The following is a 26,640-nucleotide window of genomic DNA, read 5'->3' as shown; positions in this document are numbered from 1 at the left end:
TAGCCCGATCACAGAATTTTTTTGTTCTAACCACAATTGACAATTTATCGTATATTTGGAATATAAATTGAATGTTAAATGAAACCATTTCATTTCAACGTCATTTAAAATGCGTCTAGCAGCTAATTATTCAATGAATTCAATAACAATAGGCCTTTGTGTAAAATGGCTGATTTATTGTCTAGCTGAAAGATATCATGGAATGCGTAAAGACATATCAGGGACCGAAGCATTGTTTCAAACCCGTGAGCCGTGTTGTATATACCCCTTTTCGTTACTAACATCGGTGTTTAGAAGTGCATTGTGTCCTTAAGACCCTACAATCATGAGCTAAGAGTTCAATTACCGGACTGATTTGCCTAGATGAAGTGAATACCAATGTATTTTTCGTTGCATAAAGTTGAAAGCAAAATCGGATATGACATCACTGCTACGTGAAATGAAATCGTGAATGAAACATTTGAATATTTTATGTACACCTAATGTGTGGATGATAACATGACACATTTTTTCACACACATGATACTTATGTATTATGTGTATGCTCAATGCACACGACATATGCTTAGCATACACAGGGAAATCTTATGGAGTGAAAATCTTTGATCCACCGATAATTTGTGCAAGAAATTTTTGATTATCTACTACTGTTAGATTACTGTTATTAACAGCTTTTCTGTAATTTGCCGCTTATTAATTTAAAAGGAATTATTTCATGAACATTCTATGGCATTCCTCGCAATCTTGTAACTGATTTGAAGCAAATTTGCAATAAATTTACGTCAGTTGGTCTGTAGTCTCGTACGACGTACAATGATCTTATAAGTATACGCCTACGTTTGTAAAACGTCGAATTCGTCTCCAGAGTAAGTAGAAACATGTTGTGCTTGCCCAGAGATTTGAAAAAAGTTCAGTTACCTAACAAAATGGTGACCATCCACCATATTGAATTTTAGTAAAACTTTATTAACTCGGTTAAAATGATACTTAGAGAGTGACTGTTAAGAGGGAAACTATTGGTTATGTTTTGACTATATTGAGCTGTATATGGAGCTGTAAAAATGTTCATTTATAAATGTAGCGGTTTGTGTAGTCATTTATTAAATTTGACCTCGCACGGGTCTGTTAACATTGCTACAAGCAATTTTAATGGGTGGTTGCAGTGTAGTCAACATATCTGACTTTTATGAACAACTAGTTGTATTGCGTACGCTTTTCGTATGGGTCCCGTTCGTGCTTTCTTTTAAACTAATAAGTCAGTAATTCTGCTACTGAAGACTAAACTTCTTGTACACGGGGGTGAGAAATTTTGTCACAGTTTGCCATGATCCAAATGTCAAGATATAATTGGCAGTCCTATAGCGTCTCGTGTAGCGAGGTAATAGTTATTTGTGTATCTGTTTTGGACGATTGTTTTTAGGCAATTTCGCGAGTTGTAGCCCGAACGAAGTAAGGGCTACATGCGAAATTGACGAAAATCAATAGTCTAAAACAGATACTCAAAACAAATTTTGAGAACCAGAGAAAAATCGCAAAACTCCTCATTTTCGGCCCCGACACATGAAAAATAAATTACAGCAAAAAGACCGAAGTAATATCGCTCTGTTTATTAATCCTGAAAAGATTTCTCTCAACATCCAGATTATCGTCTGTGTATAGTATATACACAAAATATTTCAACGAAACTATCACGGACTGACATGAATGTTGTCATTATCTATTATATTCAAATGAATGATAATCTTTTCAATTGTTCGGAATGGTCTTTTAATTATTTATTTGTATCCTTAGGTTAGCTCAACCTAAAAAAAAGAACAGAATTTATAGTAAGTTATTCAGATTGGTCTTTTACATATCTCTACATACATCATCATAATGGATATATAATGTAACGTAACATATGCGAATTGATAAAAGTAATGGGTGTCAGTTGTGAGAAGTGTATGACATTAATACTCGCAAATCGTAAGAGGCACACATTTTGAGATATTATTCTTGTGAAATACAAGGTGACATCATCGCTGAAAATGAATTTAATTGAACGATACGCACCATTAACCCACAATAAAATTATGAAAGAATTTTTACAGGCAGTAATGCTATTATTGGTTTTGCTATACATATACATTTTCAGAAAATACTGGTGCATTAAAATAGAAGAGCAATAACCGAAAATGGGTGCAGAAAATTTGTGAACATAAAACTCCAAACTAATTAAAATTTGAAATTACATTTTCGGTTTTAAAGACCTTAAATTCGTTAAGGATAAATTAATATGTTTAGATTGACCAGACATTGTATTCGGTTTTGACTTCTTCGAGACGTGCCAGAACATCGATTTTTTCGTTAAATACAATGCGTGAAATGACATTCTAAAAAAAATATTGGTAATTTAGCAACATAGTTACGTCTCTCGTATGGTTGGACCGGTTGGACCAATTCGACAATTAAGAAAATGCTAAATATCGATATTAATTAAACGACAAATTTTGCAAGTCTTTATCCTTTGGTGAGTTTTTTTTCTGAATAGCAGTAAAAATGGTTAAGATCTTCAGACATTGTGTTGCAAATTAATTTGGCTGTCAATTAAACTCTGCTTGGGTTGTTATGCATTATAAAAAAAAGTTGACGGAATGTTAAGCCTTGTCAGACTGAACGTTTTAAATTACAATTCATTCATTCAAATTATCAGAGAAGAGATCTTTCAATTCGAAGTAAATGGTACCCAAATTAAAATGCAGTCTTGATGGGAAATCGTTGCAAAAATCTGGTAAAGATTAAAAAAGATGTTAATTGAGCAAGATCTAGTGAATAGGATGGCTCTAAACCTTCTACGCATATCTTGGAAAATGTTAAACTATTTACCATTTATAACAATGAGATAAAGGCAGGGTAAATTGAAATGATCGATTATTAAGATTTTTAGCGTATTGTGTTTTGAAAACGAGTATAGATCTAAATAAAAAGCTTTCGGTCGATTTGCATAACATTCACAAAGTTTTTGGGGTGTATTGAGCTTGCGCGCGCACGTTTATACTTCGAACTCGCGCTTATATGCGTATGCATTGGAACTGTTTACAGATAAAAAACCTAACAAATTCACCATAAACAGTTCAAATGGGCGGTATGTAAGACCACACTGGCTTTCAAATCTGTATACACTCAGAATCGATCATTTTATTTTGCTTTTCCTTTAGAAAGATTTTGTTTAGTATTTAAAAGTTCAAAATTGAGTTGGAAGAATTTTTGAAAATCGACGAAAAATATCGTATTAACAGTTTAATAACATGTCTTAAACATCTCCGTTTGTGTAGAGAAATAATAAAATTTTGTCATTTTACTGCAGATATTCTTGTTGGAATATCCAGAGTTATAGCGAAGGATTGAATAAAAGGATTTAAGTTCAATCTGAATAGCTTTTATCGCAAACAAATAATTTAGTGACTTGATTTGACGAAAGGCTTTATCGAATGAATATTTTCCAGAATAAATTTTGACCGATTATTTGATTGAATACATCAACAATCCTTAGTTTAGTTGGAATTTTAATTCTTCAATTTTTCTAAATTTAAAAATTTTACAGAATTTTTAGATTTTTGAGAATTTAATTCTTCAAAATTCTCTGAACATTCCTACAATTCTAAAAAAAAATCCTGCTTTACAGTGTAGCCTGCACTTAAACTGCATGTTGTTTCTTTTGCCATTTGTACAGACAGTTACTAGTTTTCGGAAAGGAAGATACTATTGGCAGCGGGTAATACTGTGGGACTGTGGCTAATGGCACCGGGTGCCAATAGTCTCTTTATTATACTGCGGCTAATGGTACCAGGTGCCAATAGTCTTCTTATTATACTAATGATAATCGCACCCGGTGCCATTAGTCACTGTATAATAAAGAGACTATTGGCACCCGATGCCATTAGCCACAGTATCACAAAAAGACTATTGGCACCTGGAAAAATTAAAATTTGAATAAAAAATCCGGATATTTTGAAAATAAAACTTTACGAAATGTAACATAAAGGCGGATTGTTCGATCCTGAGGAATTCATCGTTTTACGAAACGTAACGTAAAGGTAGTTTGTTCGATCTTAGGGAATTCGTCCTTTTACAAAATGTAACGTAAAGGCGGATTGTTCGATCCTGAGAAATTCATCCTTTTACGAAATAATACCACAGTATTATAAAGAGACTATTGGCACCCAGTGCCGATAGCATATTCGTTTCGAAAAACATTTTCGCACATTTTCCTTGATTTTTCCATATTTTCCTTAAATTTGTCAAAAAAATGGATGAAATGTTTTTTAGGGAAATGTTATTTCCGAAAACAGTGTCCATATAAAATCGACTAAAATTTCGAGTTGCTTGGGATACGAATTTAGATAATTTGAATAATTAGGAATTGAAAGATTTTTTTTTCGTAATACCTAGAGAGAGTAGAAGACACTTTCCTTACCAGCGTATTTTCGAATGATTTTTAAATCTTTCTTTCTTAAACCTATTCTTACAACTTTTTGATTTGAATACGCCGTAGAATTGTACCACCATCAACTTCTATCGCCTCGTCACTACAAAGCATAATTGACGTCAATCGAAAATCCTCAAATTACATGATGTAACAATAAATATCCTGAAGGAAATCTGATGGGTTAATATTTACGAGTCGCTTCTATAGATAATGTTATTGAGATATTTTCTTATACCACGTTATTTAATAAGAATATAAAATCTTCGCAACAATGCATTGCAATGATAATGTCACGTTTCATTTGAAGATGAAACATGCTCTGTCTATACGAACGCAGCATGTGGTTAGATGGTTGCTTTTTTTCTTTCTTTTATTCGTGGTGGTGCAAAAAAAAAATTATGCCAACAGATTCTTCTTGCAACAGTTATTCGATACTTTTTTTTTGATCAAATTCTATCAACAATGCTAGCTGAGTAATATAATACCAAATCGATGTAATGCATTTTGTCAGTGTATTCAATAATTTATATACAATAAAAAAGAATGCATTGTCGGTTCATGTAGATTAGATAACCTCCTCTCTGTATTTTAAATATTTTATTCTCACACAAATCTTGCGCTCACACAAAACCACAAAAATATATAACTTAAATCATGCGACTATGTGTATAAAATAATAGCATTATACAATTCGGTGTTGATCGTTCTGCATACATATTTTAAATTTTAAAATATTATTTACATATAGCTAGTAGAGGTATATATATACACTATATAATACAATATGGCATGTCTGGAACCTTGAAATCGTTCGAAATCCTTTCATATGAGTGTAACACGTAAAAGCATATTATTTTACGCTGGATATAAATTTGGCGAACTTAAGAGAAAAACGATAAAAAACATAAATAAATCAAAGATGATAACTAATATCAGCAAGTTAGGCATCGGAACAACGATTCCAAAAATTCGACTTAATATTCGAGCTGTAAATTGGAATTACGTTTTGATATACATAAATTATTCGGAATATAGCTAAAAATAGCAAAAATAAACAATGTTGACAATCATGTAAATTTCAACGTTCCTTTTTAGCCCCGTACGAAGTACGAAGGGGCTTATAGGATTACGATGCCGTGTGTAATTGATGGAATTCGAAGCAGACGGTAAGGGCAAAGTGTTTGCCTATGTTCATAGATAACGAATCCGCAATAAAAATTTTGTCTGTCCGTCTGTCCGTCTGTCCGTCTGTCCGTCTGTCCGTCTGTCCGTCTGTCCGTCTGTCCGTCTGTCCGTCTGTCCGTCTGTCACGTCGATATCTTGAGTAAATCAAATCCGATTTCAAAAATTTTTTTTTTCCCTGAAAGGTAGTTGAAATAGTGAGGCTAAGTTCGAAGATGGGCGATTTTGGGTCGACCCCTCCAGAGCTGGGGCCCCATAAGTGCTTTAACGTTTTCCAAAGATTTCTCTGGCCATTTAAAGGCTACACTTGTAAGTGATACATCAAATGAAAGGTATTTACAATACCTATCCACAAAAAAAAAGTTTATGGAAATTGGATCACCGACTCGTGAGTTAGACCCCTTGGTGTGAACTAGGTACAGGGCGGCAATCCGTTTTTGCTTGTAGGTTAGTCAAATTTGAACGGATTTAGATGGATTTTAATTTATTAGATAGGTATTGACCGTACCAATCAGGGAAAAAAAAGTTTATGAAATTCGGTTTACCGGAGCGTGAGCTAGGTCTCTTGGAGTGAGCTTATATGTGGCTACTCGGCCGTACAGTGAAGGTGGTGTTTTTTGTTAATATCTCGAGTAAAATTTAACCGAATTTCATTATTTTTTTTTGTTTGAAAGGTACTAACGAATGTAAAGCAGCCGTTGTACTTTCCACCTCCTAACAAAATGGCCGTCGGCCGCCATTTTGGATTTTTGTAAAAACAATATAAATCGATGAAAATGATAATTACAAAGTCACTGATCAGTGAGAAGTGTAGTTTGTGTTACTTTTGAAAGGAACGTCGTACGGGGCTTCGTAATTGCGCTATGCGCAATTTTTAAGACGTACACATTGCATAAGAATTTTACGACGTTTACGGGCGCAATAGGCTTACGGTAAGAGTAGGGCGACGGACGAAGTAGGGTCACGTGCGCAATAGATGTACGGGTTTGTACGGGGCTCAGTCGCAGCAAACGCTCCGACTGTTCTGACGGCTCGTTTCATATGAAATTCTTCACGGGCGGCTGTTATTATTTCGTTCGTGTATTTGTAGTCAGTTAATCGTAGACATGCATTGATGTTGGTTCTTCATTACGAGAATCAAAACAAAACAAAAATATGTTATCAGTGCTCAATGATCTAACGTTTGGATGCCAGTTTAGGGGGTCTTTTTTTGGTTGCTGCTGTTGTCTGCTGAATAAGTCAATTTAAGCGAGAATACGATTTACATTTTACTTTTAACCAGAAATAGTTAATTATGCCACCGGGTGATAATAGTTATTTATGCAGCACGAATCGTATGAAGGCATATTATTGCACTAGATGCCGATTGTCCCACAACGTTTTATGCATGCGAGGGAATGAACTGTTTCTATGCCAAAACACGGAATCCTGAGAGACTTTAATACAATGCAAATGCTGACGACAACAACAATCACTAATATTTGTTGATGGTAACATTTGCATTGTAGTTTAGTCTTTCAGGGTGTGAGCAGTGACATATGTGGGACAGGTTAATTGTTGTATTTGGACGAAACTCCAACATCATAGGAGATAAAATATTCTATCGTTAATATCGGTCTGCAAATATAAGAGTCTCTCATTACGATATCACAAAGAGGCAAGACATAGTTCATTTCCGTCACAGAATTGCATAAATGCTAGTTATATATTGGAGTGTGCATAAATTCATTTTACATGCGTAAAATCTCATTTGGTGAAATTGTTTAATCTCTACGGATCATATACTGATGCCTAAACTTGAATTTTGCGCAAAAACGATGTGTTTTCGCCCTCGGTCACGCCTCGAATTAACAATTTTCACATATATTGCGCAAAATTTACATTTAGGCATATGTAATGAAAATAGGTATTGAGGTACTAGATATTTGTCGAGGTCGAGAGTGACAGTACATAACACCTTCCTAGAAATTCATTTATCACGACCTGCACACGTTTTTCTCAACAAGGTCAGCGAAAATTTTATTTTTCGTCACTCAGTTGAGAAAATACCTATTTTACGAGACAGGTGAGAAAAATGCCAATTTCTCACACGGCTAATAAAGAGCAATGGGCAATGCAGATCAATTAATGAAGTCCTTAATACGAAAGTGAAGGACTTCGAATTAGTTTAACATTATTTGTACAACAGCTGGTATATCACATAAAACCGTTAACATCAACACAGGAAAATAGCTAGAGAGACTCAGACTAGAGACTGTATCAATGTCAACAGCCATCCGTTTCAAAGTTTTGATTTAAGTTATGTTTAAGTTTTCCAGTGAAAAGGACAGGTTGACTCAAAAAATAAAGAAAACTTTTGATTTTTGATGGGATAACATTTCTGATAATAGGTGAGGTGCAATAGTCACAAAGTATTAGACATTCAGGCCATTCAATCGTAAGTTTTGCTAAAACAAGAAGCTTTTAGGAAGACTTTCTATCACATAAATCAAATTTATTATCGTTACGACGGAATGACTCATGAATGTTTTTATTGCATTCTACACAACATAGCTACATTTAAAAGGAATAATGAAAAAGTGCTTGAAGATGGACAGGGAAACAATCTGACTTTATCGATTTCTTACCTTTGTCTTCAATAGAATCCATTTCTGTAATAGGCATGTTTGAAGAGAAAAAGAAAAACAAATTTAATTTTAAGAATGAATAAAATCCTAGAGAAATAATAGAATAAATGGCTCGAATATGTCTTTTTTTTTGGTATTTTTATCTCTGTAATTCTTATCGATTGTTTCTTTTGTAACGAATTCACAACAACCACGTAAATCAAAGTAATTTGTAAGACAACTTTTAATTAAATTATCAAAATAATATCTTCATTAGATAAGGAAGATAAGACAGCGAAGCTATATCGTTTTTTTCGTGAGGCACCATCATGCAAACATATTAATGTCGCCCACATAAAAATGTATTGTTAGAATGACACGATGATTCCTATTGCCATGGTCAGAATATCTATAGAGTCGTTCTTATAGACGCTCATATACACATTTTCGACACACAATGCTTCTTTTATTAGTTAATTATTTGTAGAAAAATGTTTCAACTTCCCAAAAACTTTTCTATTAGAGAGGCAAATAAATTTAATTTTTCAATTACAACTGTCTGCTCAATTGACACAAGTGTATTTAGGATGCAGCTAAATAAATATACATAATAAACAGACATGTAAACAATAAAGTGCATGTTTACAGATGAAAATAGCGAATTCTGTAGGTGATTCATGTTCGTCACACTTGTTTTCTCTTTCTATGAATTGAGATCAGTTCCAACGCCACATTGTTGGATCGGGCGAGTTCAAAGTAGTTAACATTTTTTCCTGCTGCTGTGATAAATATGCTGATGAAAAGAAGCGACAATTGACAATAGTTACAGTGAAACAGTTTTTCGTAAAATGTTTATTGGAGTTTAGGAACGAAGCATTGATAATTGACTGAGGTGTTTTCGTTTGTTTAAATCTGTTCTAATACACACTCAAGTGCAACAAAGTGTGATTCAAGGAAACTGAAAATCGGAGAATAATTTCTCTGAATATTTCGCAGATATGAAGACTTAACGCACTTCAAAGAAAACACAATCGATAGAGTATAGAAACATAGCTAGTCATCTGCTATCGACAACGAACACAAAAAATACGAAGGGCTCTGACTGACGTTCTCTTACATAGCTAAATTTATGTTAAAAAAATGAAGTAAAAGTTTACTAGAGTAATAATACGAGCATACATAATACGTACACAATACAAGCACCTGCTGTACTGCGAGCCCTATATTGTCTTTTCTTCAGTTATTTCGAAAGAAGAAATGAGGACCATACAGCGTTCGTAATACATAATTTGCTCGTATTTGGTAGTTTTACCCTATCAAATTCAGTAGTTAGTTTACACAAATGAAGTATTTAATGATTTTGTTGTCAAATGCTTACTGTTTGGAAAAGGCTAAATAAATTTGGATAGTTGAAAGTTTGATGGTCTCAGGCTATCGTATCCGTAGAATCACAGAATGGAGGCTGATTAAATACCTAATGTTTGATATAGTCACTATAATATAGTGACAATATTGCTTGCCCCACTTCAGTTTTTCAAACAAAAATCTATCGCGTTTCGGTTTCTTTGAAAGTCTTTGTCCTAGCTAGAAAATGTGTCTGAAGCATGTTTCACTTCTGGATAAAACGCGAGATCATAATCATACGAAATTAGATACACATACAGTACAGGTGTATAGGCGTGGTACACATTGTATAGTTAGCTTGATCACTGTGATCTCACCAATCGCCTGGTGAAAGATTTTAGAATAGCATCGCATCAATAACAATTACTCCCACGAATAATAAAAATTTGTTTCGAAACGGGAAAATGTTTTTAATAAACGCATCTATCTATCTATCTATCTATCTATCTAAACATCGAATGCTGAAAATTTGTTTTTTAAATAATTTAATTTCGTGAAAGAAGCATTTTGATTTATACATAGAAAAACCCAATGTACAGTTAGGTAGAATTAGAATACATATTCAACAACAACCAAAAAAGTGTTCCAACAGAATTATTTAGCATTCGCAATCGATGAATCGATACAGTACCTAATTGATAATAATAAAGGGTTTCTTATCAAACATAAAACATAAATATCTTATCGTACAACGGATTGTGCAAATATAAGTTTTGTGATAAAAGAATAATAAAAAAAGTTTTTGTATGAAACAGTTATAATTACCTTCGTTTATATATCCACCTTCCATTTTTGTTTTTTCTGTGGCAGCAGCTTCTTCCGTTGTTTAAATAAGTTTAATTTTAATTGCTGGTTTGATTACGATTTCCACGTGCAATCCAGAATCATTAACACAGCTTATGTTTCAGTAACTATTTTTAAAGTTCACCGAAAATACACTATCGTTAGACATTTTATTTTGAAAAGATTTATAGAAAAATATTCGAGTCGGTTCTTCATTTATTATTTTTAATTTCGTTTAAGAGCTTAACTTGATTGGTTTAGTTCAAAGACTTATTGACGAGACACCAATCACTCTCGTATAAAGCAATCAAATCATAAATTCATATTTTCGTTTCGTTCGTTTTTTTTTATTGCTACTAAATCACACACTATGCGTTGAAATGTTTTTTTTTTCTTCATAGACAAATTGGTACCTTCGTACACGTACACCTAATGCGTCGAACGTACCTCTATATATCTTAGTGACATATTGTCCGTATAAATATTATTTTTTCTTCTTTCCTTCATATCAATTTATGTTAATTTTCATTTTAATATGTTAAACAAGAACTATTAAAATACATTTTTATAGATGTCACAAGTCAGTGAACAGTGCACCGATGAGTTTTTGGATTAGATATGTTCGACTGAAGAGTTGTTTCGGAACTTTTCGATTCAGTGTATTGCGGATGGTGTAACGCAATACGGATTATAAACAACAAAAATATGAATATTGATCAAATATATTTATAGGTAGAGTAGTCGAGTTGTATTTATTTATTAAACTCTATCACGAATTTTGTCAATAAATAAGAATTGCTAAACTTTGCTCGTATTTATTGTTGTGGTGGAAGGTTGCATAAATTATGCCACAAAAGCCGAACCATTACACCTACATTCAAGGAATTAATTGGGTTACACCAAATACAGTTCATCAGTTGCAAATTCGTTGACATTGAGTTCAATTAAGTATAGCGAAAAAGAAAGATTAGACCTTTTATCAAGACATTTACTTACGTAAATATTGTCAGCTAACAGCTTTATGTCAAACTGATGATGTATTAAGCTTTGGAGTGATGCAATCACTGACGGAGAGAGACAGAAAAAAACACTCAGATCGTGAGTGGCACCGATCATAACTGGAAGGTCGTTTACTTTAGGTCCAACATTTTGAGTAAAATGTTAGTTCAATTTTAAGAATATTTTACCTGGCCCTCAACTTCGCATTCCAACGATCTAAGGTCGCCATAAAAACCCTTTCAGATTGGAAAATTTAAACACCACGGGATTTGTGAACGGATGGTGGCATAGTGTCGTGGATAGGTCTCGATGCCCTAATTACGAAACACACATCCGTTGGTCCCAATGACGTTTGTGGTTCCGCTGCAGACGCTTCACAAAAAAAGAAACGGGAACGGTAAAGTTAACAGTTATTAGTAAAGCACATACCTAGGGTATCCTGAGTTCAAGTAATCACTACATAGGTCTCTAATACCTGTCGTTATTAGAATATCGAAAGTATATAAATAACTAATTTTAGTCTTCCTTCGATATTGTAGTAACGACAGGTAGTGAAGACCTTTGTAGTAGTTATTTCAACTGCACCCTAGATACCTGCTGCACCAATAACTGTCACCGTTCCCATTACTTTGTTATTGTGAAGCGGCTGCAGTGGTCCTGCAGACGTCATTCGGACCAACGGATACGTATTTCGTACTCAGTGTACCAAGAAACATACAAAAATATTCATTGACAATGTCCATCATGTCCAAAGTCAGCTAATTTCCCCTACAAGTGATTGCATGTTTTAGGAAATTTATTTCCATGGAATCGTAAGTTTATTTCGTGGAAACGCTGGATTCTCTTGAATCATACAAAATTATTTCAAACTTTTTCAATTTTATATTATTTACAATGCACCTATATATATATGCACCATACATATATGTATATTAATGTGCTAATTACAATAAACCGTATCTATATATCGTGTTGAGCGTTTCACATTAATGAATAGAATGTACGTAAATACACACAACTTAATGACAACATTCTGTTAATAAGCTAAAAATGTTTTATTTTTGATCAAATTTAAAATGTGCGTCGTCAGTTTGTGGTGTATATGGATGGAAGCAATTAATATCGTTTTTTTCAATCAAAGATCACAGATCTAAATATTTAAATTAAATTTCAAGATTCTGCCGTTTAATTGATTTTTAGAATGGAGTCACGCAAACAGTGTCTGCGTCAAATATTTCATTTGTGTCGGTTTTTTCTTTTTTTGCACTTATGGAATTAATAATTTAATGGAAAAAATCTGTCACCGCATCGTGAAACAATTAAAAATACAAAATAAAAACTCATGAAATTTACAAGTTAAAAAAGTCTTACAATAAACTCATCCAAGTTTAAACAGACGCACTTCGCATGTTCAGTTCATACTCTTGATCTACGAAACTTGTTGGATGATATGGTGGCACCAAGTCCAAAACTCCCAATAAATCAATCTAATAAACGTGGGAGCTCCCAAAACGTAACAAAAGAATAGTTTCTTCTTTATCCAGGCGAGAAAACAGGAAAATCCAACAAAAGAGAAGTTTTGCGGCTGCGAATCGCTCGATTTGGAACTTCCAACATTTTACCGTTTTTTTATGAAACATTAACTCGATATAGATTTTTTTTTTCTAAAGAGGTAGAGACGACAAAACATAAATTTTCTCGCCTGAATTGTCTTGAGATATAGTGTAAGAAAAATGTATACCTCATTTTCGTCCCTAATGCATGAAAATATTTGTATATTCTGGCTGACCAGATTCTCTCACCAGATAGATGCCAAAAAAAAACTTTTTATCTCACTTTTATTTCCCACTCCAAGTTCTGTCAATGTTACTTTATTTCCCATTTTTTCTTCCAAGCTGTGTTCGGAATGTGGTCATTTAGAATATAAAGTAGGATATGTCACACGGACCGAAAAGTTGTCGTTTTGACCACGGTGCTGAAAACTTCCAACCTCGACTTCCTCATTTTATCGTATAATTTGTAAATTGTTATTATGAAAGAAAAGATTTGGTTTTTCATGTTGTGCTCTACACGGGGGGAAAATAGAAAATTCCAACTCAGCAAACTCTGCTCTTGTTGGCAATTCTTATTTACTCCTATTTACGGTAAAATAATCACTTAATTCGCTCAATTAACGCCTAACGCCTAATATCGCTTAAATTTTCAAAAATTTACTTCACCTTGAAAGCGTTTTATTATCTAACAATGTTGCGTATAATTAAGCGACCTTGTTTCTGGTTCTATTCTTCTTCCATTTTATCATCGATTACGTTTTTTTTCGAATATTTTTTTTGTGTTTGAAGATTGTTACTGGCTAGAACCATTCTTCTCCCATTTTATTGCGTTTTTTTTTCAAATATTTTTTTTTTGATTTTCATTCGGTTAGAAGATTTGGGAATTGTATACAAATGTTGGATAGAAGATCCCACGTAAGTAAAAAAATGGTAAAATATTCTTTTTTTTCATTTCCATGTCATAAATTTTAATAATAGTGCGATGTTATTTAAAACAAATATATATAAAGATGAAAACGAACTAAAAACGTTAAAATTCGGTATTTTTTTTCTTCTCTCGAACGAAAACCCATAAAATTATAACATCTGCGTAAATATTAAATATTGAGATAGAACAAAATATGCAATTTTAGATATATATGTGTCTTTGTATAGATCGTTGAATGCCGAAAATAATAATGTGTGATATGGGAGTACTTTGGCAAAAATGTGATGGCAGTCGGTCATTTACAAGAATTCCAATAAGAAATATTGCGAAAATAACTTTTAAAATGTTGTGTACGAATTAATCAAATTTCTCATGTTATTGTATGTATAGGCGGCATTTTCTTGGCCCTAAAAAATTAGGTCTACCGCAATGTGTTGCCGGTTGAATAACACACATGGTGTATAGGCCATTGTAAATTGTATAAATAAAACGTGAAAATTGGTTCATTTTTCAGTATCGTTTCTTTTCATCGGTGAAACATATTTTCAAAGTGCGTAAATACATTATTTCGCAACACCGAATTCGAAGAAATTTATCGTTTTCTCTTATAACCAGAAATTTTCATTGATGATAAAACCTTGATGGCAAATAGCTGTGATGAAGGTGGATCAGACGGGAGTCACTATTTTGGATTATTTCTGTGATGTTATTATTAAAGTATTAAAGTCAACAAGATTTATGCGAAATACTAAGGACATTCATAGAAATAAAAAATAAAAATAAAATTGTGGAAACTAGACCAAGAACCTATATATGTGCTTTTAGGCCACCCATGGTGTGAAACATATGCCATATTATCACATTACCTAAGAAGAAAAATGTTTGCTCTGACACTATGTTACTCTTGGATACTATACTGATAGAAAACTTAACGTCTCATATAAATAACTGGCTGCCAGGGAGCCTTTTTACTGCCTTATTTTGGACAAATATGGTTGCTACGTGTAATATGTACGCCGTACACGCCCGACATATAAACATACGGCCGACACGATTAGCAACTATACGTGTCCGAAGTAAAGCAGGAAAAAGTAAAAGATTTTACCACCGCGATCGGTTAACTGAGATAAATACTTTAGTGAACTCTCCTTAGTGCCCTTCTAGCCCTAATATAATTTTCCTCATGCAGGTATGACGATACAATGAAATGTTTCTTTTTTAATACGAAAAAAACATTGTTCAACGCACTTGAAGCAAAAGTGCTTCTAGCGACAGCTGCCAAATGGAGTACTAATTTATATGAAAACGTTTGCTAGATTTTTTTGCAGTGCTAAAATGTGTTTGATACATTGTACAGTCTCAGTACTCTATACAGAGTATCACTAATGCTTGAAGTGCGTTGATTTTTAATTTTTTGTTTTTCGGTGATTTTACCCATCGTGAAAGGCAGTGAGAGTACCGTTTATTTTTACATAATTGAAAATGCAAGACGAGACATTTTCCTACAAAGCATTCAAGTCAATATGGACTGTGATCATATCAATATACCAAAATGTTCGATTGCCAATTTATTTTCGATGATTTTCCGAACTATTTTTATTTCAAAATTTGTATTCCGCTCCAATTTTCATCGATGTTCAATGACGAAGTTTTTTTTTCTCTCCAATCTTGCAGAAACTATTCATAAATTTTACGTTTAATAGAAACAGAAACACTCAGTTTACCTGGTTTCTCGATACACTTAATCCAAAACTATATCTTAAGGCGGGTAGACACTCTTTTTTTATTTCTTCTTTCAAAAATAACATCGAACATTAACCGTATTATAAACATTGAACCAACAACACCAGAAGTAATTTATCTAAAAAAAGAATTTCAAATTTACACAATTTTTAATCGGTTTCAATAAGCTTTCATAAAATACTTGTATTAATGAGATATATAAGTTTACAAAAAACCTAAACTACTGAAGCGTTATATTATAAATAGAAATGCTTAAATACCAGTGGCATTTGCCATTCTTTCTGTGCACTTTAGGTTTGCAGAAGATGCATTGAGTTATCGTATAAGGAAAATAAACCAGCATCATAGACTCTATTAGTTCTTCTTCGTGTTCTTCTTCATTTTTTTTTTTTTATTTCTTCTGTTTTCAAAAGAATTTAATTAACTCTTTAAGTGAGTTTTATTCCATAAAATAAACTAAATTGTTGCGCCTCCAGCGAGGATCAATGGTTTTTGATGATATGAAAGAGAATTGCAGAAGTCTAGGAAATTTTTTAGCGCACAGTTTTCTTGAAATGATTTCATTTAATGTTGCACAGACAATCAATAATATTATTATGCAAATTTGTCTATGCATTTTATTTCCGCATTGGATGTCTATTGTATACTATAGAGTCAGACGCCTTAAATGAACCTTTACCTTTATATGAAAAAAAGCAAAAAATGGTATTGTGTGGTTCGGTTATTGATTTAGAAATTCTTTAAGTTCAATATGGTGTGTAGATCTAATCGAAGAATTGATATGAGAAAGTGTGTCGCAGAATGTAGCAAATTGGAAGTGTTGATTGAATAAAAAAATATTTCAAAATGGATTTTTTAAACCAATTTTAATGTCGTTTGCCGTCGGTTTAATTGCAATAAAAGTCTCCGTGAATGAGAAATAAATAACTCAATGCAACTGCTAAGTATAATGATCTTCTTGGCATTAAGACAGATTAAATTTTTTTTTCAGATATTAAACCGGCTGATAACAAGCTCTTGTTATAAAATTTTGATTTAATTTACATTCATCAAAAATGAAGTTTCATCTTTCCGTCCGTGCCTTTACAATTAATATCCATACACATTCGCTTACAATATACTTACGTACGTAAGTGTCTTAATCCTGACAACGCATTATAAAATAAGACTACCCGAAAAGATGAAACTTTATTTGTGACCACCATACCTAGCCGATTTTAATCGGAGCGATTCAAGTATACTTTTTATATTCAACCCACCGTATCATAATAATGATCACATATCTTTGAGGTATAAGTTTGTTTAGAAGAGTCTCCTTATCACATTGTCATCAATTTGATGGCAATTTTTTTTTCGATTCGATTTTGATTACACTGATGCGGAAAATAATTACATGATTAAAGAGTAAGAGAACCTGAATGACCACACAAAGCGACTCGAACGAAAAATGCAAAATGCACTGTAGTAGAGAGAATATAATATGCGCACTTAACCGTTCAAATAATTTTGCGTATAACATTTATACAAATCACACCTCAATTTACGTTCGTCCTGCGTGGGTACCATATATGCCTATTCAACTTTTACCAAGTCACGAGTAAATTCAGCGTAAATTTATCAATATAAACTTAAATCAATACAATAACTAATTCAGTGTCAAGCGAGGGGAAAACTACTCCGGGGATTTATGTCACAAGGCAAAAAGAATCATAAAAATATCAGGGACATCATGAACGATTTGATAATAAAAAAACTTACAGTCTGGCAATGAATCGAATATTTTCAAATGAGTAAACCAAAACGTGGAAAATGTGCACGTAGTGTGAATGCAGTTCCGTCCTTAATTGTTTAGTTGTTTGCCAATTAAATCAAATTTAATCACTGGAATACGTGGTTAATGCTTGTTTTGTGAAATTTCAAGAAATCTGAAGCTGGTGAGAACACACAAATAATACTACTGAGTAAACACGATCTTTGAAAATCGGTTTCAATCAAATTGACCTTTTCATAGTTTCGTTAAAATTCGAAAGTCGCATTAGAACAAAGAATAGTTAGACTGAAACATACCCACAATCGTCCCCGTATTGGCACTTGAGGTGCAAGCTGTCAACCTCATTTAGCAAAGATCACGGTACGTCTAAAATATATGGAAAAAATTAGAGACACGACAACTCACACTCAGTTTTTCATAGAAAAGTGATGCCCTCCACAGTGCAGCTCAAGTGCCAATATTCAGCATTACTTTAATATAACAACGAAAGATGGACAGCAAAATGTAAATTCAGAAAATCATTGAAAATTTCGTTACAATCGTTACGAAAATCATTCATACTAAAGAAAATCTGGAGTCAAGTGAACCACCAAGAATCTTCAGCACCACGAAAAAAATCTCAATCCGGAAAATCCTGGAATTATTTCGAAATCATAGAAATCAAGCGAAATGAGTTATTTGTCATACTCGTTCTGAGAGTACTTTCCCCTCGGTACAAAGAGGCGGTAGCGACTCGTGTAATCTTTTTGCGAACATTTTAGCAATTTTCCCCTTCCATTGCACAATATTTTTTTTTGGAAATTGTGTGATACCGTGATTTCCTTGAACGTTGCCGCGTTCCATTTTATATTTTCTTCTTCATTTAATCTTCGTTAGAAGTTAAAATGGAAAAACAAAAAAATGTAAACAAAAATCATTAAACGTTCAAGTATTCGTATAAATTATGAAATGAACTTAAACGAACCGAATAATTAATTTAAAACTGGATTCTTCTCCATTATCATTCGGTTTTTTTTTAATAAAAGAAGAAGAGTACGAAAAGGATTTATATCGCTTCGGTATCATCAGATGAAAAACTTGTTATCAGATATTTAAAAGATTACGAGCACAAATAGCGTCGAAACAGAAATAGCTCTTGATAGTTGATGTTATTCTTACTTGTGTATCATTGCCGAGCTTTCTTTTCTAAGTGTGTAAAGGTTAATAAACATCAAACTTATAAGCAGAATCAGTGTGGGTCTTTCTTTTTGCACATGAATGTTATATTGCTAAAATGCGTGATTTAATTATTTTAAACAAAAATTTAAAGTGGAGTAGTCTTTTCAACTAATAAAATACATTTGATTTCTCGCAGAGCGACGTTAAAAGCCAACTTACGTATAATAAATGAACGTACAGTTTCAACAAACAAAATGTTGTGGTATGCTTAGGAATGGTAACCTACTTCAATATTACATGGGTTTTTGGCACATTGCTCTTGTATATTCGGTCGTCGACGTTTATCGCACATCTATAAACTAAGAGTATATGGGATTTGTTGACAGCCAGTCGAGAGAATGCTCTTTTTTTCTCATGTGCGAAAATTGAACCATTTTTTGTTCGTCTTTGGAAAAATTGCTTGCTTATGTCACTTAAATATCAATCAATATTAAATTAATTGAAGGAAGTGATTAGCGTTTTTAAGATACAGGAAACGAATGCTTTGTGGGACGAGAATTGAGTGAACAAAATTTGTCATAACATCGTGGCAGATGTGTTCAACATTTTGTTATTTATATTTGTTATGAATCATAACTGACTCTGTTGTGTCTAAATTCAGCGACAACAAATATAAACAAACAGCGAACGTTGGCTAGTGAGGTATTATGCACTAAAATGTGTGCTGATAACAATAATGATCTGCTCGAAGGGTTCATTACCGAAATACGTTTCTGTGTCAGTGGTAAGTGAAACTAGAAGTCTTATACTGTTTCTTCCAACAATGCATGTAAGTCGTGCGAAAGCTCTACACTCAACTTTTCATTTGACTTGAAACGATTCAATCTTTACACATCTACTACCGTAGTTTAGTGGATTTTATTTTACTAGTGAAGTAATGAGGTTTTCCCTAAAATAATGAATGGCAACCCAATCAAGTAGTGGAAAGCAAGTGAGTTAACCACTATGCTATTGACTACGGTATGCTAAAACGTGAAAACTAATAAAGCTGTTTAGGACTTTGTATCGGTTCGAAGAAAAGAAGTAATAGATTTGATGGAATTTAATTATCAGTGACATGCTTCGTAACAGGGAAAGGTTAGGCAAAAACATTTTCACAACACAATTGCTAACAAATAACTAATATTAAAAATAATTATGCAATTTAAATTGTGGTTTATTTTCACCTTCTGCCAACACGACCGCAAAAATCGAAATGCTAAATGTTATTGAACTAATACACAAAATAAATTAAAATATTTTTCGTCAGTTTCGACAATGATTTATACAAGCAGGAGACTCATACAAAGTGTTCCTTCATAAATTTGCATGTTAAATTAATAAATCTTAAGTTCAATCCAATTGAAGAGAGTTTAAATCCAAAATCTATTTTAAATTTTATAATATAACAAACAAACGCATGGAGGCCAGCGGGAGAATTATACGTATATAAGTCGACTTAAATACAAAAAAAATAAAGCCAGAAAGGGATAAAGAAAGAAATGAAGATAAATTGATGTAATTTATCAATTATGTAAATTTCTCTTAACTCAACCTCTCATCATATCAATTTGGTGTTTTTGAGTATGTCATTATTTTCTTTAGGAAGTTATTAAAGACATAATTTTCTACTGAAAAATGGCAATGAATAGTGGGCCAATAATGCAACAAAAAGCTTTATTCAGTTTTTGTTGTTATTATCTCTTCCACCGGAATTTATTTCAGAATTTTTTTGTACGGTTAAGGATCACTTAAGATTTTTCTAAACCAAGCCGACCACACTGTCCCACATAATCGCACAAATAATTTTGCTTTACACAATCTCGACCTGAGAATTCTCTTTAATAAATAAAAATAGACTGGCAACGATTTAAATATTGAACTCTTTGATCCCAACCCAACCACATCGCATACATGAAATGTTTATTTGAATGTTCTCTTTTCTTTAAGTTTTACTTTTAACAAAAACAAAATTTTTGTTTATTGCACTCAATATATACTGACTTGCATCTTGATGGTGTACAATAATTCACTTACTTTTTTATAACATTTTGATTAAAATGAATTACAAATTTGATCGTTGCATTGCATACTGTAACGAACCCTTTTCCTGTGCTCAGTAAAAAAAATTGCTTCATCGAAATGAAGCATAGCGCTGTTTGAACGAGCGCACTAAAACCGAAAAAACCGGCTCAAAGTACTACATGAATCAGGGACTAAAGTAAGGAAAAAGTATGTAGGCAATTGGCGACAGTGCCCCTCAAAGTGGCGACACTGCCGTCGACATTTACCACTACAAAAATTTCACTGTATCATATGGTGAAACGGATTTTCTAACTAAGGAGAATATTTACACCATGCAATTAATGCTTCGACTGAACTCAATAATTTTAACCAATAAATTACCAACAAAATTTGCGTCACAAATGACAATTGTTGAGGAACAGCACGATTTTCAAGAAAATTTTAGGATAAAATAAAATAACTTTAAAGACGAAAACCGAATCATTCGTTAAATTTGTTAAGTTCAGACGCAGAATGCGACACCATTAGCGGTCATGAGTTCGAAAGTTTGAATTACAACGCCAAAATTCTAACTTCAAGTTTGCAGACTTATCTAGATATTTCCCGGCCAGTTTTTCCCGCAGCACAGAAAGAAACGACGTCACCAGAAGGTAGGTTTAACTAGGTAAAGGAAACCGGAAGGCTTTTGGCAATACCGGTTTTCGGTAATACCGGACACTGTAATACCGGTATTACCGGTTTTTCATTGAATTTCTCTCCATAAATCTCAAATACAATCGAAGAATTAATGTGTAGGATCATTTCAGACTGGTTTTAATGCAGATCACTATTTTGAATACTTCGTTCAGTTTGAAAAATTACTTCCATTAGGACACCTTTAAATACAGTCATGGAGTAGAACCGTACTTTCATTCTATTATACTTTCGTGTTGTTTAAATTCTCAAATTTAAGATCTGTGGATTTAATCTGCAGAAGTGTTTACAAAATTTATAGACATTCAATGAAATCAAAACATCTCTACACAAATTGATATTGGGTCTGAGTCCTCATTTGTCTCATGTAATTTTCAGTAAAAAAGGGCTTCATCTTACACAATTCCATTTCGTATCGCTGGTCTAGAGACACCTGGTTTAAGTAAGATCAATGTTTTCTACTTTTCCAAAAGTCCATAATCGCTTACATTCCGCAGCTAATTTTTGTATCATCGAAAGTAAGTTTTAAAAAAAATTTAGCTCGCTCCGCTCGCAATTTCTTTTCTTTCAGGAAAAATTCTGAAATCTCTCAATCTTAAAAATTTGAAATTAAAAAAAATTCGTTGTCAAATCTTAAAACCAGTGATTCCAGTTAAGGAACATAATTAAAATAAAGTCTGCGACTTTATTCGCCTAAGACGAGATCACTTATTTCAAGTTTTGTTTTAAAAATTAGATTTGGCCCCTTCAGAGCAAAAACATGGGACAAGATGTGGCTACACCGAAAAAAATTCTTATTTTAGTCCCTGACATGAATTAGCTTAATTTCATTTCTTTTCGTTTTATTTCTTACTTTTGACCATTTTGTCGTGTTATTCTTTTTTTTTTATATTTTGAAACAACGAAAACGTAACGGAAATTAATGCAATGAGTACATAAATACTGTGGTATTATCTTCTTTATTGCCTTTTGAATTTGATTTTATATCGAGAGAGAGATATATGTTCGTACCTTCGCAACACGTTTTAAAAAATGTTTTTGATTCGGTTGACTGAGAAATTTAATTTTTTTGTTTAATAAAAGATAAACTTTTTGATAAGGTTAATTAAGTATCCCATCGTTTTTACTGCATTTATAACGATATACGCCTTCCCAGTACGTTACATCTGGCGATGTTGTTTACATGAAAATAAAATTCACCCGAAAATGTTTTACTGTATCAACGGTTATAATCTAATAACATTAAATATTTCATCAAATTGTTGATAGTTTTTCATTCCTCTTCTTTTCAATTGTAATATGCGACACACGCATATCTAACTGGGAACCCCTCCATGCATAATTTAAGCAACATATTAAGTTCACCCCATGCAATAGAAATGTGATATTTATGGGATTGTTTACCGAAATCGTAATAAAAGAGGATACTGAGTCATCGCTTTTCGTGATTCGTTATAGTGAAAGTGATTGATTTTCTCAACAAGCCATCACATTTTTCTTCATCAATATTTTCCTTCTTCCACTTCTGTGTTGCGGACTTAAAGCAACAGATTTAAATATAAGCAAAACGATTGAACTAAATTATTCGAACCAAGAATCCAAATAAAAACAATAAAAATTAGGTCAAATTTTTGTGTTTATATATCCCACAACATTTATATCGAAGCAGATTGTTTCCAACATAATATTTGAGTGAAATGAAGGAGAAGCGAAAAAAAAACTTCATTCGATTGCATGTTCAATGTCCATTCCCGTTTTCGATGGGGTATGTGGAATAGATTGAAATGAACATTTGGTGCTACTTAAAATTGAATTTAATGAATGAAACCACATTAAAACTCAAAGGGGTTGTGTTGGTTCACATGCAGAGGTAGAACATTGATGTTTCATTATTCGAATGGAATTTGAATTGAATTAGCTAATCAGAAAATCGGAAAAATTTATTCACCACATTCTTTGCCACCAGATTTTTGCTGGCACACATCATCATTGATCATTGATCTCTCTTTTTTAAAGTTTGTATACATTCTACTAAATAAATAAAAAAAAGTTTTCTCCAAACTCTTAGAGTCTTCACACATTCACTGTGTTGAAATTATTTTATATTTAATCATTCCAACTATACTTTAGGTAATATTCAACATAATGTTTATCTAACCAGAGTTTTCTTGTTATTAGTTTTTTTTATTATTGGATACCTGAAAATTGAAAGTGAAACACGTTGTTCGTATACCTTTTTCTCTCTCAAAACCGAAAAAATTATCCACCCACTACAAAAATTATTCTTTTTTTCGATATTTAATAAAGACTTCTTGAACAAACTCCGGTCATTATCATTGTTATTCACATAAGTATATATATACAAAGTGCATGTAGGTAGGTAGGTAAGTTGTATATGTATATATGCAATGCATTTTCTATGACAATATTTCAGAGATATAATGTTTTTTAAGTAATTATAACCCACATGACTTGAATTATCACCATTTTACACTGCATACGGGTATGTATATTGAGTTTAAAAGAAAAGAAAAAAAAATACCAAACGCACTTTATCCAATTGAACGTTAACAAGATTAGAAAATTTTTCTTTCGAATATTATTTCCTCTGAAAAAAAAACTTTTTTTATCTAAATAATTGCACATCATCGGGAATGATATTACTCTCTTGGCATTATTATTATTTTTCCGTTCGACCACTTCTATTAATAAATCATCCAATTTTCTCTTAAATTCTTCTCTAGAGAAATCACAATACGTATAAATAATCCGTTTAATTAAATGATGACACTTTCATTTTCTATAATTAAAAAAATTCTCTTGCTAATCATTTTGATTACAAAACAAATCCAACAAACAAAGTGGCTGAATAAAAATAAATAAAATGAAAGAACCAACTCGATACATATATAAAAAACGCACCGCGAACCACAACAGTGTCACCAATCGTCTATAATTAGTTTTATTTTGCTATTTTTTTATAGGTGAATTTATCTTAGGATTTAAGTGACCTAATCACACACAAGTACCATAAATTATATAAAAAAAAATCAAACAAAAAAATTCCAAATCCGCAAATTTGAGACTACTTCATTTCGAATGATAAATAATATTTTTTCTATAATCGAAATACCATTTGATTATAATTCCAATCGACACTGTGTTGCGAACAAAATTATTATTATATACACACAACTCCGCGATAGATACTCACTATAACACCGGCTTTAAACAACACACAAAATTTTCTGTTCGCGGTCGACGCGTGGATTTATGTAGACTGAAGTCTGACGTTCTTGTTAGAACGCTATATGGCGTTTACCAGAGAAATTATGTGTTTGAGTTTCGTGTGTTTGGTATATTGCTCAATAAAAACGATTGTGTTATATAGCAAAAGAAAATTACATTCGATTCATACAAGCGTATAACAGCTGATTTACAAAAGAGAGTGTGTGTTGATTCATTCATTCATTGATTCACTACAAAATTAAATGATATCAGTAGTTAGAGGTCTAATTACGACAAATTTTTTCTTCAGATTTTTTTAATTGCCACTCTGCTTGCAAATTTTCAGCAGTTTTATTCGTTGAGTGTTTTTTGATTCTTTTAAAACAATATTTAGCATAAAAAAACGAGCACATCAACCAAAGAAAATTGAATCGATTGGTCTCTTTCTAATTTGCTTTGAAGTGGGTGCAATGGGGTTGGTAGTCAACTGATCGATGTGTCGATCGTCGCCATTGCTTTTCATTGTATTCATCAATGATTTCTTCAATCCACCAATCCGTTCTGCTCCATTCGGATTTGCTGACGATACGAATATGTTTTTCTCGTCTGCGATCGTTGCTGAAAACGTTTCAGATCTATCTGATGACCGGCTTATTATTGCAGAATGTTTTCGTCGAAACAAGCTTACCCTCAACCTGAGCAAAACGAAACTCGTACACGTTCCAAGATCGATGATCAGCCTATTCTGAAGTTTGATGGTGTCGAGATCATAGAGGTAGACTACCTAGAGGAATTATGACCGGAATTCATTGAAAAATTATATCACACACACCACTAACACGAAAACGTCAACTTTGCTTTGCTTTTGACATTATGGGTCCCTTTACTTTTGACATCACACACACATTCAAATATAAGATTTTTCATTTTAATTTGTCAGTTTGTTCTATTGAGAGGGCCCTTGGTCGAGATTAAAGTCTTTTCCTCTGTCAAGTGTCTCGGCTTGACTCTTGATCAGTTCCTGAGTTGGGAAGAACACATTTCGCATTTATGCTCGATCTTGTTTCGACGAGTCCACAAGCGTCTTCGATTATTACCGAAGAAAAGCCTAATTTACTTTTCTACTTTTCACTGCCACTTGACCTATTGCGTTAGAGTTTGGGGTTCCACCAGGAAATCGTTGATCGATCACCTTCACGTATTGCATGAAAGGGCACTCAAAGCCGCTTATCGGTTGCCTTTAAGGTATATAAGGTTTAAGGTAGTTCCCGAATATGCTGACCGTTCCGCGGATGTATGAATTTGCCGTATGCAAATTCGTTTTTTGCTGTGTTAATGGACTGAAACATCATTCGTTGCAATTCTCTTGCAACCTCAATCGTTATGACACGAGGCATTCTTACTTGCTCAATAAACCTAAAATTTCTTCGAATTATGGCAAACGATGCCTTCTCATTCTGGTCCTGCATGTTCAATGGTCTTCCGTCAATTATTAGAAATTCTCTAAACATCAATCAGTTTCGTCGTTCACTAAAAGCGTATTTGTTGGATCGTCCGCTTGACCTAAATTAACTTTTGATTTGTTCACGATCGAGTTGATCCACTGCCAACGTTCGCTTTTCTTTTGAAATCTTTGATTAAATTGCATGCTACCATCTATCTTTTAATGTTTAAGTGCTTGTCCCTTGCTTGTAATAGATACATTTTGTTGAACACACCCATTACAGATTGTTTGAAATGTCAACTTGAAGAAAACTAAATAAGTGTCTTAACCTGTTCTTTCAGAACCTTGATTTACCTTGGTAAATCACTATTTTAAATTTTGATAGATCAAAGTGAGCAGCCCTTCGCCTCTAAACAGCAATAACATTTTGGGTATACATGCACTTCCAACTTTTAAAAAATTTAAGCTCACCGTGAACTTTAAATAAGGACTTTCAAAGGAAATAACAAAATCGAAGGCATAAGTTTGTAGATAATACCACAGGTAGTGGCCGAACATTGCATTTACTGATATGTTTATGATGGCTTAAATGTATAGGCTTTCACGATCGACAACG

The 26,640-nt window shown here is 32.9% G+C and overlaps 1 protein-coding gene across 6 annotated transcripts in view; it reads right to left on the bottom strand.

The window, feature by feature from the left end:
- Positions 1 to 24,693, bottom strand: part of LOC119070586 (aminopeptidase Ey) — a 63,336-nt gene extending 38,643 nt beyond the window's left edge. The window contains exons 1-3 of one of the 6 annotated variants that reach the window (XM_037174999.1): positions 24,567 to 24,693; positions 10,426 to 10,598; positions 8,278 to 8,301 (exon numbers count right to left, since the gene is read on the bottom strand). In XM_037174999.1, coding sequence (XP_037030894.1) covers positions 8,278 to 8,301; positions 10,426 to 10,450 — 49 coding nt within the window. In that variant the 5' untranslated portion in view covers positions 10,451 to 10,598; positions 24,567 to 24,693. Of the gene's footprint in view, positions 1 to 8,277; positions 8,302 to 10,425; positions 10,599 to 24,274; positions 24,294 to 24,485 lie in introns of those variants that run through there. The other 5 variants (XM_037174997.1, XM_037174998.1, XM_037175001.1 and 2 more) reach the window with 5 other exon arrangements.
- Positions 24,694 to 26,640: the final 1,947 nt, after the last annotated feature.

This window comes from Bradysia coprophila, assembly GCF_014529535.1.
Source record: "Bradysia coprophila strain Holo2 chromosome X unlocalized genomic scaffold, BU_Bcop_v1 contig_98, whole genome shotgun sequence".
NCBI lineage: Eukaryota > Metazoa > Arthropoda > Insecta > Diptera > Sciaridae > Bradysia > Bradysia coprophila.
The sequence above is the reverse complement of the archived record's forward strand: the minus strand, read 5'-3'. Positions and strand labels throughout refer to the sequence as shown.